Raw genomic sequence first — 17,736 nt, 5'->3', positions numbered from 1 at the left:
TGGGCATGTGGAAGACTAAATTTGAAATTTGTTTCATTATCGATTTCATATTTTGTAAAACTTTAACGAATTTTTGAGTAACAAACACAAGGATTTCAAAGCGAGCAATGAGCAATGGCAACACTATACGGGGGAGGGGGGGATAAATTATTTTTTATCTCCAGCGTGAGAAACTGTGTATCGGAAATTCTAAAGATATGCTCATTTTAAAATTATTTTGCGATATTGCTGTTGAACTGAATTTTATAGTTTGAGTGTGAAGTACATGATATTTAATAAATAAAAGTAACAGACAAAATGTTAAAAAAAAAAAAAAAAGCCCCATTGGACGTAATTTAAAATCTGAAATCATTTGGTGGTTTTTTATTTATTTATTTTTATTTTATTTTATTTATTTACATTACAAAAGTTAAAAAAATCATGGAAAGTTTCCATCTTATTTCCAGCGGTTCTTAAGAAGAAATGCAAGATGTAGGTACGGAACACCAGCACATCTAGCAGATGCTAAACATTATCTATGGCACTGCCCATTACTTACAATTATTAGAACAAACATTTACCAGGATTTGTAACAAAAATTCCAACAAAAGATTTATTCTGCAATACAAAGTGTGTGTCTGCACAAATTATCTGTTGAGACTTATCTCGCTTATCTGGCAGTAACATCAGCACAAGCCCAAGAAATTCATTGTGGCCATGAGTGGAAGATTGTGCCTGTCATTGGCAGGAGCCTTGAACACTATACAGGTGACAGTATGATTTCACTCACTTCTGCTTCCAATTTCGATGGAAAGCACCGGGGAGAAGAGGGATGAGAGTCTCCCATCCCTCTTTCCCTACCACCAACCACTCGTGAAAACTTTTGGCATGCCGCATTTTAGTGCCCCAATGCTGAACAGACACTACATTGGTTTACATACCTCCATGCCTTATCCAGGATTTGAACTCGAGCCTTTCAGTACAGCAGTCAACACCACTAACCACTATGGTAACTACTTTTAGTGATGCATTATCTCCAACATCTGTGTCTTCAATGAGCTTCCGAAATTAGAAGATTGTCATGAATTCTCGGTAGGGTGGTGCAAATTTTGGGCTGGTCCAAAAAAGAAATTCTCCTAGGAAAACTTTCATCTAAACTCTTTACTGTAATATCGTACCTTCCATGTTCTAGAGCAGAAAGAGTTCCACCACCAAATAAATTTAGTGACAGCACTTCTGTACCCATAGGAGAAAGCTTTAGTTCATTTATTAAATTCTTTTCAATGTATGATCGATGTAAGCCATAGTCCAACAGAGCGTGTACTGTAACTTGGCTTCTTTTGTGGAAAATTTTAATCAAGGCTGTCTTTAGGGGTCCGTGACACTTAGCCGAAAACCACTTGGCCAACGGGACACATAACCGACAGGACATTTAGCCGACACGGACACTTAGCCAACAGGGACAGTTAGCCGACAGGACATTTAGCCGACAAGGACAGTTAGCCGACAGGACATTTAGCCGACAAGGACAGTTAGCCGACAGGACATTTAGCCGACACACAGAATTTGCCGTCAGGGCATTTAGCTACAGGACAGTTAACTGTCAAGACATTTTGTCAACAGGACAATAAGCCGACAGTGATGTTTAGCTGACGCGTACCCAATAATTATTTAAATTTACAATCAATTACAAAATATCTCGACTTCTCTATAAGTTCAATATCTAAGTTATTTTTTCACCTATCAGTAAAATTCAGTTTTAGATTCTTGAAGATCCCACACGTGCTTTTAATTTTTTATTGTGTTAATTTAGCATTGTTTGATATGTATCGTGCTGCTTGGTGTATATTGGCCAAATTGAAAAAGCGCTGAAATTTCTCGTCAGGGAATATGAATTAAATTTCGAAAGGAAAAAGAATTTTTTTAGATAAGTACAGCGGTCATTTAATTACATTTTAATATGGGATCTTCAAAAATCATCCGTAAAGCTTCTGTTATTTAATCAACTTTCACATCATTAATAATTTTTCTTGTTTACTTAATGATATTAATTTTCCAATCTCACTCTTCCAAATTTCTAATATCTTTACATTACATTACTATTTTGCTGATCACATCGTGTTACATACCTTCACTTAAAAAATCGTTTGGCTCCTCCCACTAATAAAATTTCCTTTCCCTGTCATGAAAAATCTGAATAATGCAATAAAAATTACTGTCATTCTTGAATTATACTTTTTTATACAAACATATGGCAGTGAGGGTTAGTTTAGCAAATATATTTAATTTTTTATTAAAAACAATTTTAAAAAATGAATTTTTAAGACCAGCAAATGTATAAATTATTTGCGACCTCTATAATTAACAGTTCATGCCACCATCCTCAAAACTCATAAATTTTGTGCATTCTGAGTTATAATACGTCGAATTGTTGTTGCTGTTGACGATAAGAGAAATTGTTCTTTATGTCAACAGCGTTGCTTTATTCCTGCGATTTTGTGAAGGGAAAAAGACATTGCTCTCACTGCTGAAGCTGATCCTGAGTTGCTGTCGTCTCTTCTTGATGTTCATGATAAGTATGTTTTCATTATTCTTATTGCCATTAGGTTAAAAGTTAGGATTCATGCATATCATGGACAAGGAGGCGATCGAAAACCGTATCAAATCTGTGTGTAATCACAGAAATCTGGAAGTTACCAGCGATAACTTAGAAAAACTTAAGCAACTTATGCTTTCTGAGTTTCATGCTTATCGAAATTCATTTAATCCAAATAATGCGACTGAAGTTCACTTAGCTCACGTCAATGCTATAGAAAAGGATATACAAATCTTAGAGTTATACATTAATAAAATGAAACAAAAGAAACCCTAAATAATCCAACACAGGAAACAAGTCAACCTGATATTACTGCTAGTCAAAAATCTAGAATCAAAAAGAAAACCACAATAGATAAAGAAGGATACATAACCCCTAGAATAACTCATAAGAGAACTCTATCAAATTCCGAAATAGAAAAACCAGCTCAAAAAAAGTAAATTCGAGGAACTAAACCCTGAAGACAATATGGAAGCAGAGGAAAGGGAATTTATTACACACAACAAAAAAGCAAGACACATTCCCCCTATAGTGTTAGCAGACTTCACGGGGGATTGGGATAAGATGAAAGAAGATTTTGAAGAGCAATTAAATATCAAGAAATATCGTGGAAACTTAAGTGGAGGTACACTGACCATAAGAGTTTGACTCAGACCACTACCGCACAGTTACTGAATACCTAACTAAACTACATATCGTTTTTCATAACAATAACTTTTATTGCATTGTTCAGATTTTTGAGAACGGTCTACTCCTACTACTCTGAAGACAGCAGCCAGTTCAGTCTAGCCTACGGTGTCTCTCCAGTAACTGCGCTTCGTAACGCGAAATGAATGATCCCACCTCACTGCGAATTCTCACACTATATTCCTACAAGCAAGTTACGCCTATACAGTATCCGCCAAATCACTATAATTGCTCCCTACGAATATAATTGCTCATCACCTCCTACTTCGATAAAATGGTATCTGAATGCTTCGCATTCAAATCTCCTGAACTTAGTGCTAGCACAGAAAAAGGTTATGCTCAGTAATTTCACTTGCTATATACAGGGTAAGGCAATGGCTGGATACCTATATGTGCGACTGCTTCGCTTCATCGTTAATTAGGAAAAGTTAATTTCATTAGTGGGAGGAGCCAAACGATTTTGTAAGGGAAAGAAGGTAACATGATGTGATGAATAAAATATTAATGAAATGTAAAGATATTAAAAATTTGAAAGCATCTGGAAGAGAAAGATTGGAAAATTATTATCATTAAGTAAACAAGGGAAATTATTAATCATGTGAAAGTGTTCAAAAGAGCCCATTTGATTAAATGAAGAAGCATTACGGATAATTTTTGAAGATTCCATGTTAAAATGTAATTAAGTGACCGCCGTATACTTAGCTAAAAAAATTCTTCCTTTCGAAATTTAATTCATATTCTCTGAAGAGAAATTTCAGCGCTTTTTCAATTTGGCCAATATACACCAAACAGCACGATACATATCAAACAATACTAAATTAATGCAATAATTAAAAGCACATATGAGATCTTCAAGAATCGAAAACTGAATTTTACTGATAGGTGAAAAAAATAACTTAGATATTGAACTTATGGAGAAGTCGAGAAATTTCGTAATTGATTGTAAATTTAAATAATTATTGGGTACACGTCAGCTAAACATCACTGTCGGCTTATTGTCCTGTTGACAAAATGTCTTGACAGTTAACTGTCCTGTAGCTAAATGCCCTGACGGCGAATTCTGTGTGTCGGCTAAATGTCCTGTCGGCTAATTGTCCGTGTCGGCTAAATGTCCTGTCGGCTAACTGTCCGTGTCGGCTAAATGTCCTGTCAGCTAACTGTCCGTGTCGGCTAAATGTCCTGTCGGCTAACTGTCTGTGTTGGCTAACTGTCCTTGTTGGCTAAATGTCCTGTCGGCTAAGTGTACGCGTCGGCTAACTGTCCGTGTCGGCTAAATGTTCTGTCGGCTAACTGTACTTGCCGGCTAACTGTACTTGCCGGCTAACTGTCTGTGTTGGCTAAATGTCCTGTCGGCTAAGTGTCCGCGTCGGCTAAATATCCTGTCGGTTAAGTGTCCCATCGGCTAAGTGTCCGCGACCGTGTCTTTAGATAGATCTCCTATAAAGAGGATTCTCCTGTAAACAATGTAGGGCACTCGCTTGCTGTACAATTTGATTGAAAAGTGGATTCATTAGACCCTTTCCTCTAATGTGAACAAAGCAGAGCATAATGTCGTCGTCCACATATTGCACACCAAATGTTACTTCTACATGTTTTTGCTGTGAATCCTGCAGGCAAGATCTTTTGCATATAACTTTCTTTCCTATATGTTTTGTTTAGTGAAGAAAAGTATTTTGACATTAATTATGTTCTTAAGCATTAATGCCATTTCAGCTACTTTTTGGATTTGAACTATTGTATCTTTAAAAAAGAAGAGAAACCCACCAAAAAAACATAAAATTAGCAAAACAAGCATCTTGTGTTTACCATAGATTTAGTCGAGAACTCTATTGATTTCAATGGGCAATACTTCCTGATGAAGAGGTACAAGTTTCTCTTCATCAGGAGCAAGGAAATCTGCAAAGCCAGTGGTCATTTTTATACCCTATTAGTGTACAACAAACGAGAAGAACATGTCATCTGTCGGCCGAAATTGTAACGAAAATTGGAAAATTAGGGTAAAAGTATATTTTAGGGTACGTCTTGGCGAAACTTAGTGGTACATGTATACCTAGTTTGTGCAATTCATTGATGTATTATTTTGGCGTGCATAACGGCAATTTTTGCGCCAAAAATCAACGCTTCACAAAGCCAAACTAACAAGACAAAGAATTGCACAAACTCAGTATCCATGTACACATCAATCTATTTCACTATTAGAAAAAATCCCCAAAGTGGACAAAAATGGCATTGCGCACTACCTTGACTTTATCCATGTACACGTCGACCTATTTTCCCTTTAAAAAAAATCCAAGAATTGCACAAACTTGCATTGTGCACTCCCTTCACTTTGTCCATGTACATATCGATATATTTTTTCTCTTAAAAAGTCAAAGGAGCACACAATTCTACAATACAGGCAAACAAAAATACATAATCGCAATAAACTACATTTGAAACCAAACAATAAAATAACATAAAAAAAGGAAAAACATGTTATACATTTAAACACCACAAAAAGCAAATATCCACTTACCCTATTTAGAAGTTCTTTCGTCTTTAGTCTGTGGCACACAAAATTCCTTAACAGCATAAAAAAACTTCCTAAACGTATCTGAACTCGAATCCGTACATCAGCGTCGCCACATCTGAACCTTTCTTTCTACAAACCCATTCAAATCCATCTAAACAGTTTTTACGTTCGACTAGACGCAATGTCCTTCCTACATACAGGATACTTATAATGACTACTAAGTAAACCTTCATTTACAGACCAGTCAATTAACGCTCTTTTCCCCTTTCGTTCCAAATTGTACAGAAATTTCAAATTAATCTTACTGCATTCAGCCATTCTACCGTCTAAACAATAAAGCCAACACACACTACAAAAGCGCTTACAAAACATCCCATGATTCAAAATTTCCCCCAAAACAACTTCATCATAATACAAGGGGTATCTTAAAGTTAGCCAACACACACCACAAAAGCACTTACAAAACATCCATTATTCAGAATTTCCCAAAAACAATTTCACCATAATACAAGGGCTATCTTAAAGTTTACTCTAACCAAAATTAGGTTACGAGAATTTTAAAAACATTTGCAAGGACTGGATTGGAATTAAAGTCATTAAATAAATACGATAAATCTTTATGGATGTCTTCTTTATGAATGAAGCTTAAACAAATTTAATTCACCAATGAAAGATGTCCTTGGATAATTTTTGCAGATCTAACGTCAAAATTGCAGTAAATTTCCAACTACGATTAACTATCAAAGATCTGCTAATTTCATCTTTCTGCACATCAGATTCTTGTTCCTTTATGTGAAACATTAATGTTCTTTTAATTTGGTAATGTTCTTTTAATTTTTTAATATCTCAAAGCACACTGGCATGATATGCTTCAAATTCCCCAAGAATTAGTCAGAAGGGGAACCTATGTATCAAACCAATGATTTTACTAATAGGCGAGAAAATGGCTTTGAAACTAAGCTTCTGGAGAATCTGGGTAATTATGTAACTGACGGAAGGATGAAATGGAAGCACGACAAGGCTATTAATGTTATTTCTAACAATGAAATGTCTTCTTTGATGAAATTTTTAAAGGCTTTATTAAAGACCATGGAAGAAAATCCTTGGTCAGTGGCAACTGATCTCAAATAATACAGTTTATTAGCAAGCAAAGGTTAAGAGAAACAAACTATGAGAATGCTAAATACATAATAGTAAAAAGAGGCCATAATTTGCTTAGCCAGGTGATATAACTTAGACAACAAACAAAGGGAAAAGTGTTTATGATAAACAGTAGTGCTAAAATCAGATACATTAGGGACTATAAAATATCAAGGAAAGGAAGAGTTCAGTTTCCAAGCTGAATTGGATGGCTAGATGAATTTAATTTATAATAGATAAAATCTGGAATATCTTTATTAAAATGAAAAAGTACATGCATAAGTGTCTTCTACGTAGTGAAGTGGAGATGAAAAGATAGGCTCTCATTGCTGAAATTTATACATACTATTTTGAGGTTAAATTATTTGAGAAACTATTAAAATGAAAAGATTAATGTACTTGTCTTCTGCAGCACCTTTGGCAGCATGCTGATTTGCAAGAAACAAACAATTACCACTGTGCAAAAACGAGGTTTTTCATTGCAAAATACTCATTATACTTATTATTATACTCATTATGCTTAGGTTCAAACGAAATCATAAGATTTAAAGCATTTTTTACAGTATACAAATTTGCTAGCAATTTATTAAAAAATAACATATATACTGGAAAATTAATTTTTACAAACTGTTTATGGTGGCCACAGTTAAACAACTGCTGCTAAATATTCCTTAAACACAATATATTGGATTACTTGGTGCCTGAACATGAACTCTGTAAACACTTGACTGCTCAACACAAGATAACTTGTATTAGCGCTCTTCTTCAGGATGCCGAATAGGAGTTATCTCGTAGTTTCTTGACTTGCCACTTTTGCGCCACTACGAGTTACTCGCTTAGCACTTGTTTTAGCTGTACCGAGGTGACAAGTTGAAGCATGTCTGTATGAATCAACTCGTAGTGGCTCTGCGAAGAGCTTTGTCTAACAAAAGCCAACTACGAGATAATTCGTAGGACCCTTTTTCCCACAAAAAAAAAAAAAAAAAAAAAAAAAAAAAAAAAAATTATCTTGTAAACTTTTTAATAATTATTACAAATTATAATTAGTTTTTTTAATAATATAATATGATTAAATCGATTTGGCTTCTCAGACTGGAATCCGAAAAGTGCGTGGCAATCGACGTGCTAAATAGGATTCCAGCTAATGGTGGGGCCATACCTTTGTGTTCTTTGTTTTGCCATTTTATTTATCTCCACAGGACGGAAGAAAAGCATAAGAAAGGATATTTGTGATATAATAACCTTTTCTTCTCTTTTCTAGAAGTGCACACTGTATAACCAAACGGATGTTTTCCCACCTTACACGGGGATCACTCTGAAATTTTTAAAATACGCGCAGATGATAAGTGGCAAAAAAAAAAAAAAAATTAACAGTTAGATTTGAAAGTGTGAACTATTTTAGCCTAGATGATGATTTTTTATTGGCCATTTTTAAGTAGTTTAGCTGAATAAATTTTAGGAAGAAAAAAAAAAAAAAAAAAAAAAATGGAATTGACATGAGAACATTACAACACTATGATTTTAAAGTGGAATTAAGTCAAGAAAATGTCATCAATATCTACAATTAGCATTTGGAAATGAAGGTCCATCTCGTACGACTGTATTCAGATGGTTTATAGAATTTCAAAGACGTTGCAACTCTCTTCAGGATGAAGAACACACAGGAAGGATATTGTAAGCAATAATCCAGGATAATGTGTCTGCCATATGGAAAATGTTAATCGATGATAATCACTGCACCTACCAAATGATACAGAAGGAACTTAATATTGGATCTGCTACCATATGTAAAATAATTCTTTAAGAACTGCATATGAAAAAAACTAGTTTACCATTGGGTTCCCCATAATTTAACCGAATACCAAAAAGAAGAACGTGTCAGAATCAGTGAAGACACACTTAAATTACTTAAAGATGGTGGCCACGGCATTATTTCTACAATTGTAACTACTGATGAAACGTACATACCATTTTTTAACGTTCATACACGTCAAAAGGGTAAAGTATTTTTCTTTGAAGATGATTCCAAGCCCGCAATGGTGAAAAGACAACGTGCCATGAAAAAAGTAATGTATGCAGTTTTCTTTAGAAGTATAGGACTGCTCAAATCTGGAATCATCATGCTGGAAGAAAAGAAGAGAGTCATAGCTAACTGATACACCACGAAGTGTCATCCATTTAGTTTCTTGAACAAAAACATATCAAAGTGATAGAACATCCACCCTACTCATCCAATCTAGCTATATGTGACTTTTAAGTTTAATGTTTAATCTAATAAAGTTTATGTTTTATCTAAAATATGTTTAATTTAAAAAAGTTTATGTTTTAATATGTTTGGTACAACTCTAATATACGCCCTAATTTCACCAAATGTGGCGATATGTGTTCTGCACTGGTTTTTGGCACGACTGCGTGGTCTATGGCAACCCTGTTGACGTTGAAAAATCTTTCGCTGGAGCTCGTTGATTCACCTCTGTGTCTGAGAAGATGGGAGGGAAAGATAAAATGGTAGTTGTTGAATTGAAGTTCGGCAAAAGGAAATATCATTGTGGCTATCCTGTTGAGGGGTAGTGGGTATTTGGAAGTGTGGAAAGAGGGTCTGAGAGATTATTTTTAATGGCAGTGCATGATAGAAGTAGGGATTTGTAATTTTATTTATTTGTGAACCATAGTATAAATTTTCTGGATAGTGTGTCTAGCTGTCATGTAAATACGATAGTGATTACGTGGCGGCATGTTAAAGGCAGTATGAAATTTATATTTCTGCTATTCGAAAACGCATTAATTCATGGTAAGTGCATTTTATTTTATCCTTGTTCTTATTTTGTAGAATGTTATGTTCATTGGTTCTTTAGTATGAATTTCTGTCGTTATTGTTGTTTTTTTAAATTGTTTGAAATTTATTTTAGTTTATTTTGTTGTTTAGTGTCTAGACTGTGCAATTCGTAGATGTTTTTTAAAGTTGAAACAGAACGCTGTGTACATGGTATTATTTGAAATTTATTGTTGTTATGTTATTTTATTAAAGCGAGGAGTGCGTAGATCGTAGATTCCTTCCTTGCCTAAATTGTGCAATTTGTAGAATTTTTTTTAAGTTTAAACAGGATGCTGTGTACATGGTATTCTTTGAAATTTATTGTTGTTATGTTAATTTATTAAAGCAAGGTGTGCGTAGTTTGTAGATTCGTTCGTTGCCTACATTGTGCCATTCGTAGATTTTTTTTAAGTTAAAACATGTTGCTGTGTACATGGATTCTTGTCAAATATTTTTGGTTAGAAACTTTACGTTTTTGCTATCTAAATTTTTTGTTTTTGTTTCGGATTTTTAGCTAAATTGTATGTTGAAAATGTAGTTTTTGCATGTGCGAAAACCGCGTTTTTGGAGACATTTTAGGCTAAAAGTTCGAAATGTAGACAAAAAATTTAGATAGTAATATGGCAGCGTGAAGTTTCTCACCAAAAATATTCGTCGCGAAATTTGGCGACTTCAGGCGCATATCAGAGTAGTTCCATATGTTTTAATCTAAAAAAGAACTTATGTTGACATTGTTTTCATTCTGAAGAAGAGATGAGGCTTTTTTGCATTTTTCATCAATTCCAAGAAATGAATGGCTTGAAGCATTTAATCTTTGAAAAATCTGCCTACAGAAATGCATTGATCCTGGATGATACTACTTTGAACACTCCTCCAATTTCCTAAGAATAACCTTAAAAACCTATGAGTATCTCAAATATTTCAGAGTGACTTTCGTATTTACAAATTATGCCAATTATCACAAATTCTTTCTTTTCGTAAAACGCTTTTTTCTTGTAAAAAACTATAAGCTTTCTTTTCAGTTGACAGCAGACTAAAAAAAACAATCATGATAAATATCTGCAATAAAACCACTACAATTTAAAAGCAAAAACCTTTGCTAGCTGTTGAAATGTGAACTAAGAGAACGCACAAAAAACTGTTCTACTTTTAAATCAAAGGTCGAAGTAATGCATATGCACAGATCGGTAACCAATGAAAAATCACTTATTTTAAAAGCCAAAAAATGGCTAATCTTTAGAATATGGTAACAGGTAGTTTGGCGACATTTTGGTAAGGCGATAAAGGTTACTAGCTAGGACTTTAGCAATCATCTAAGAAGTAAACAGTTCGAATCACAGATTATTTTGTCTCAGAGAAATGAGAGATCATGAGACATGTAATGTGACATTTTCCGGAAAATCCTGATCGTGATTTTGGTTAATCTTTGGAATATGGTAGCTTGGCGATTTTTTGGCGACCAACCCTGCTACAGCAACCTGCTAGTTTTTGTTTGGATGCCATTTTGTTTTCACGAAGTAAAGGCTTTTTTTTTTTTTTTTACTCAACATTTTTTTCCAACAATCTGCTAGCTGAATTACGCGTATGCTAGAACTTTTATGGAACAAAAGTGCTTAATCATGACGAAGATCAGGTGCGAAATTGGGAGAAAGTACAGAATCGCCCACTGCTTGCCGCGTTTTTAAGAATTGCACATACACGGTATCATCCATGTACATGTCGACCTATTTTCTCTTAAAAAAACATCCCAGAATTGCACAAAAATGGCATTGCGCACACTCTTGACTTTATCCATGTACACTGCTAAAGTCCTAGCTAGTAACCTTTATTGCCTTACCAAAATGTCGCCAAACTACCTGTTACCATATTCCAAAGATTAGCTGTGATTTTAGCTAATAAGTACTTAGAAACAATTTCGCTGCTAAAGTGCAGAATAACCCACTTATTTGTTTGCCACTTTTTACACGAGTAAGAAGAATTGGATTTTTGTCGATTTTCTTTGACTTTTTAAGTGAAAATAGATCGATGTGTACATACATAAAGTCAAGAGTGTGCACAATGCCATTTTTGTGCAATTCTGGGATGTTTTTTTAAGTGAAAATAGGTTGACGTGCACATGGATACCGTGTATGTGCAATTCTTAAAAACGCGATAAGCAGTTTGCAATTCTGCACTTTCTCCCAGTTTCGCACCTAATCTTCGTCATGATTAAGCATTTTTGTTCCATAAAAGTTCTAGTATAAGCGTAATTCGACTAGCAGATTGTTGGAAAAAATGTTGAGTAAAAAAAAACAAAAAAACATGCCTTTACTTCGTGAAAACAAAATGGCATCCAAAGCAAAACTAGCAGGTTGCTGTAGCAGGCTGGTTGCCAAATTCCCCCCCCCCAAATCACCAAGTTACCATAATTTAAAGATTCAACGCAAAAAAACTTTACTAGTAAAGAAGCTCGAACCACGAGCACAAACCAAAAATTATTAGATTTTAAAAATGACACTTGAAGAAATAAATGCATATGTGCAGATTGGTAACCATAAGCATCTGTTTTTCACTAATGCACAAATGTGCCAAATCAACATTCTCGTCAAGCATGCTGCAGAAAGTAAATACCCATATTAAAATATACTAATGTGCTAATCTTTGGAATATGGTAACAAGTAGTTTGGCGACATTTTGGTAAGGCAATAAAGGTTACTAGCTAAGACTTTAGCAGTGTACATGGATAAAGTTAAGAGTGTGCGCAATGCCATTTTTGTGCAATTCTGGGATGTTTTTTTAAGTGAAAATAGGTCGACGTGTACATGGATGATGCCGTGTATGTGCAATTCTTAAAAACGCGGCAAGCAGTGGGCGATTCTGTACTTTCTCCCAATTTCGCACCTGATCTTCATCATGATTAAGCATTTTTGTTCCATAAAAGTTCTAGTATAAGCGTAATTCGACTAGCAGATTGTTGGAAAAAATGTTGAGTAAAAAAAAAACAAAAAACATGCCTTTACTTCGTGAAAACAAAATGGCATCCAAAGCAAAACTAGCAGGTTGCTGTAGCAGGGTTGGTTGCCAAATTCCCCCCCCCAAATCGCCAAGTTACCATAATCTAAAGATTCAACGCAAAAAATTTTTACTAGCAAAGAAGCTCGAACCACGAGCACAAACCAAAAATTATTAGATTTTAAAAATGACACTTGAAGAAATAAATGCATATGTGCAGACTGGTAACCATAAGCATCTGTTTTTCACTAATGCACAAATGTGCCAAATCAACATTCTCGTCAAGCATGCTGCAGAAAGTAAATACCCATATTAAAATATACTAATGTGCTAATCTTTGGAATATGGTAACAAGTAGTTTGGCGACATTTTGGTAAGGCGATAAAGGTTACTAGCTAAGACTTTAGCAGTGTACATGGATAAAGTCAAGAGTGTGCGCAATGCCATTTTTGTGCAATTCTGGGATGTTTTTTTAAGTGAAAATAGGTCAACGTGTACATGGATGATGCCGTGTATGTGCAATTCTTAAAAACGCAGCAAGCAGTTTGCGATTCTGCAATTTCTCCCAATTTCGCACCTAATCTTCGTCATGATTAAGCACTTTTGTTCCATAAAAGTTCTAGTATAAGAGTAATTTGGCTAGCAGATTGTTGGAAATAATGTAGAGTTAAAAAAAAAAAAAGAAAACATGCCTTTACTTCGTGAAAACAAAATGGCGTCCAAAACAAAACTAGCAGGTTGCTGTAGCAGGGTTGGTCGCCAAATTTTCGTCAAAAAATCGCTAAGTTATCATAATTCAAAGATTAACCATACTAATGTTACTTCAATGAATCACAAAGAAGAGAAAATTAAAATAATACAATATTTTTTTCTCTAATGGTAAAAAAAAGAGTTCATTATTTATTTTGATCAAAGTACAATTTACATACCTCACAGAACATGAGCAGAAGGCTTTTCACAACCTGGCATAATGTCCACAAAACCTAACAGTGGGTACTTCTATAATTTCTTATAAATTCTGCCATTTGGTATGTTTGATTCAGTCTTGACTTCACATAATGAGCTTTTGCAGCATTGCACAAGTCCTTACTGCTACAATAGGCTGTTATTAATTTACCATCTCTTTAAAAAAATATTAAGTTTTTTAACTGTAGATACATAATTTTTTCTAAATTTTTGTTCTGTCCAAATGACTCGATACCTACCTAACTCAGGATATTTCTCTCCTATGCAGATATGATTATTTAAATCCATTCAGTAATCAGTCACTGTATTCAGTATTCGCAACTTTCAATATTTTGCACACCTTACATAGAAAGTTCCTCTGCTGTGTGAAGATGCAAATGCTTCTTTAAACAATTCTTTCAACTAAATGACTTCTTACATACTTAACACACATCACGTTTCTCTCTTCTATGAATAAGCACATGCTTATTTAAGTGATCCTTTCAATTAAACGACTTCAGTACTTTACATCTATGAATATTCTCTGGAGTATAAATATGCATATGCTAATTTAAATGGCATTTTTGAAATAATTTTTTACAAACTTCACACATGAGGCTTGTGTCATGTGTGAATGTGCATATGCTTATTTAATTGACACTTTTCACTAAAACACTTCTTACATACTTCACACCCATAAGGTTTGTTCCCAGTATGAATAAGCATATGCTTTTTTACACTACACTTTAGACTAAATGACTTCTTACATACTTCACACATATGAGGCTTCTCACCTGTGTGAACACGCAGATGCTTATTTAAACACCCCTTTCCACGAAATGACTTCTTACATACATCACACACATGGGGTTTCTCTCCTGAGTGAATGAGCATATGCTGGTTTAAATTATACTTTAGATTAAATGATTTCTTACATACTTCACACATATGACGTTTCTCTCCAGTGTGAGTACGCATATGCTCTTTTAAAACGCGTTTTTCTTTAAATGACTTCTTACATACTTCACATGCATGAAGTTTGTCTCGCGTATGAATGAGAATATGCCGGTTTAACTTATACTTTAGATTAAACGACTTCCCACATATTTCACACATATGCTGCTTCTCTTCTGTATGAATTAGCATATGCTTATTTAAATAACGCTTTCGATTAAATGACTTCATACATATTTCACACATGTGAAGCTCTCCTTCTAAGTGAACAAGCATATGGTTATTTAAATTACGCTCTCGACTAAATGACCTTTTACATATTTCACACATGTGATGTTTCTCTCCTGTATGAATAAGCATATGATATTTTAAAGTACCTTTTTCGATAAATGATTCCTTACATACCTTGCACACATAAGGTTTCTCACCTGCATGAATAAGCATATGCTGATTTAATCGATATTTTTCAGTAAATGACTTCTTACATACTTCACACATATGAGGTTTCTTCCCTGTGTGAATATGCATATGCCTATATAAGCCACTCTTTTGACTAAATGACTTCCTACACACTTCACATACATGAGGTTTCTCCCCTGTGTGAATAAGCACATGCTTGAATAAATTAGCCTTTTGAGTGAATGACTTCTTGCATATTTCACATGTGTGTAATTTCTTTCCTGTCTGAATGAGCATAAGCTTATTCAGATGATCCCTAGGAGGATTTGAATAAGCACATGACAGACTACATTCCTCAGACACGTGAGGTTTTCGTTCTGTATGAATATCCATTAACTCTTCTAATATTTTGCTTCTTCCAAATGATTGGTGGCTCACTAGCAGCTGAGTGGTAAAGTCGTTGAACACTGATAGTTCGGTCTGATGTTCAAATCCTCCAAATGGGCTACATTTGTGGTTTTCATAAACCAAACCAAGCCAACCAAATAATTGATTACCTACACTGGAATGTAAAGTTTCTTCGCTATACAGTTAAGGTTTGATATGATACAACTTGCTACATCCTAAGGATGATGTATATGCTCTACATGGATATTAAATGGTTTGGTGAACTGAAATTTTACCCAAAGTAGTTCTTAGATATTTCACAGTAGTTTTTATTGCCTTGTGCAAATATAGACGTGATCACCTTGATGAAAATATTTACCCATATTATGCATGACTTATATAATGTGCTACATAAGCATGACTTGATTTCCAAGCTTCAATAAAAATAAATTTATTACATTTCGCATAAATACAGTTTTTACCTCAATATATAAGTACTTATTTATAAGTTTAGGTCATTATGTCGTATATTCTACACTTGAGTTTTTGATTCTTCTACATTTGCTAGCTAGCGCTTTAGAAGTTCGAAGTTACTAATTTAAGAGTGCTAAACAGTTTTCACATTTTACCGTACACAGTTTGCGAAGTATTAGAATAGAAAGAGAGCTGCCCATGGGAGTGGAAAAGAGGAAAAAGTGGGAAGAAATGTACAAGCGTCTAGACCCTCAGACCCTAGTTTCCTCCTGGTTCTTCCCTGAACATCTGCGCAGATTACTGCGCATGTCGTCATTTTCCTGAAGGCGCCTCGTATCAAAGAAGCTATAGTGAGAAGAAGTCAAGCTTCGACTGCACAGCAACGCCACGGAGAAAAACTGAGTCTAAAATGTGTCTTTTTTGACAACTTTACAGGCGTAAATTCAGGTTCTCTGAAATTCATTCACGCATGCGCGCTAGAGCCAGAGAGTTTGTCAACAACATCGTAGAAGTCGTCATAGCGCGCCATATTGAACGCTAAGCACGAGGATTTCAGCAATTTTGAACATTTGGAAATGGAAAAAAATAATGAATCACGCTCTAGTGATCCTGCGTGTGAAAGGTACGTAAAAATATTTAATTCTTATACCTTTTCATAGTAGAATTATTTTTTAATTACCAGAGTTATGTTCAAATCCATTCCATAACATGGGATGGTAATCAAATATCATGTAATGAACGATTATTAATTAAGTTGGCATTAAAAAGTTAAAAGTTTCATTGGAACATTTTATTGAAAAATTATAATTCCTACTGTTAAAGAAATCAGAAGTATTTCGAAAAATCTCTATCAAAGCTTCTTACGCAAAATTAGTATATTTGTATATAATTGCGAGGATAAAATCAAGCAATCATGGATGATTTACTATGATTGCTAATGAAAATTATTTCAGTTCTTCATATCCGATCTTTCCTGCAGTTATATGTAATGTATATTGCAACTTCTTCTATTTTCGTTTAACCAGGTATCAATTTTTTAGTTCATGATATTTTCTAATTCTATACATTGAGCATTATTTATAATCAAAGAATCTTTATAATAAACTATTCACAGATATCATTTTTTTGCTACTAAGAACTGCAATATTATCCCAATTTTTAATTATTTTTTAAATTAATTTTTTAATAATTTTTCCAGTTTTAAAAATAAAATTATTAAAGTAAATTAGCTGCATAATTCTGGTGTCATGATATTCATTGGCTCTTTTTTATTTTATTTCAACCTTGAAACTTAAATGTATTCTGTAAATTAATTATTAAATATCCATATTTTATTTTTATATTCAATTTTTATATATTCTGTACTGATGTGATTTAAATCTTTGTAATAATAATTCATTTAGGTTAAATGATCCTTCACCAAAGGCTTATGTGCGTTGTGTGGTGTGTAATGCCAATTCTTGGTATTTTCCTGAAAGAAAATTCTTTCGGTTTCCTAAAAATCCAGAGAGGTAAAAATTTAATTTTTATTTTAAGTTATAAGTATTTAAAATGCATGAAAATAAGTACAGTATGACAGATGAAGAAATTTTTTTAACTTTCTGTTATTTAAAAAAATTATTCCTTTTCAAATGAAAACGTTATATTCATTAACATACTTTGTGTGATATTCAATGTTGCCTTATCTGTTTAGCCTAATTATATATACAATAGTAATAAAATATTTATGTAAATATTACAAAATCGTAGAAGCATTAGTTGAATATATGCATCAGCTAAAATGAATTTTTTCATAAGCAGAATGCTTAAAAATTTAACGTTAGTTTGAGTAAAATGCATAAATATTAATTTTTTTTG

At 33.9% G+C, this 17,736-nt stretch overlaps 1 protein-coding gene across 6 annotated transcripts in view; it reads right to left on the bottom strand.

Annotated features, from left to right (window-relative positions):
• The window catches only part of LOC146998595 (uncharacterized), a 73,344-nt gene extending 57,171 nt beyond the window's left edge, over positions 1 to 16,173 (bottom strand). For 4 of the 6 annotated variants that reach the window (XR_015039574.1, XR_015039572.1, XR_015039575.1 and 1 more), the window contains exon 1: positions 13,650 to 16,173. Coding sequence is in view for 1 of the 6 variants with exons in the window: in XM_085811193.1 (XP_085667319.1) it covers positions 13,650 to 13,661 (12 nt within the window). In the remaining 5 variants the exon portion in view is untranslated. Of the gene's footprint in view, positions 1 to 8,882; positions 9,038 to 13,649 lie in introns of all 6 variants that reach the window. The other 2 variants (XR_015039573.1, XR_015039576.1) reach the window with 2 other exon arrangements.
• Between the last annotated feature and the right edge of the window lie 1,563 nt (positions 16,174 to 17,736).

This window comes from Stegodyphus dumicola, chromosome 2 (genome assembly GCF_044657685.1).
Source record: "Stegodyphus dumicola isolate Sdum_Otavi_A_Nest chromosome 2, ASM4465768v1".
Taxonomy (NCBI): Eukaryota; Metazoa; Arthropoda; class Arachnida; order Araneae; family Eresidae; genus Stegodyphus; species Stegodyphus dumicola.
The sequence above is the reverse complement of the archived record's forward strand: the minus strand, read 5'-3'. Positions and strand labels throughout refer to the sequence as shown.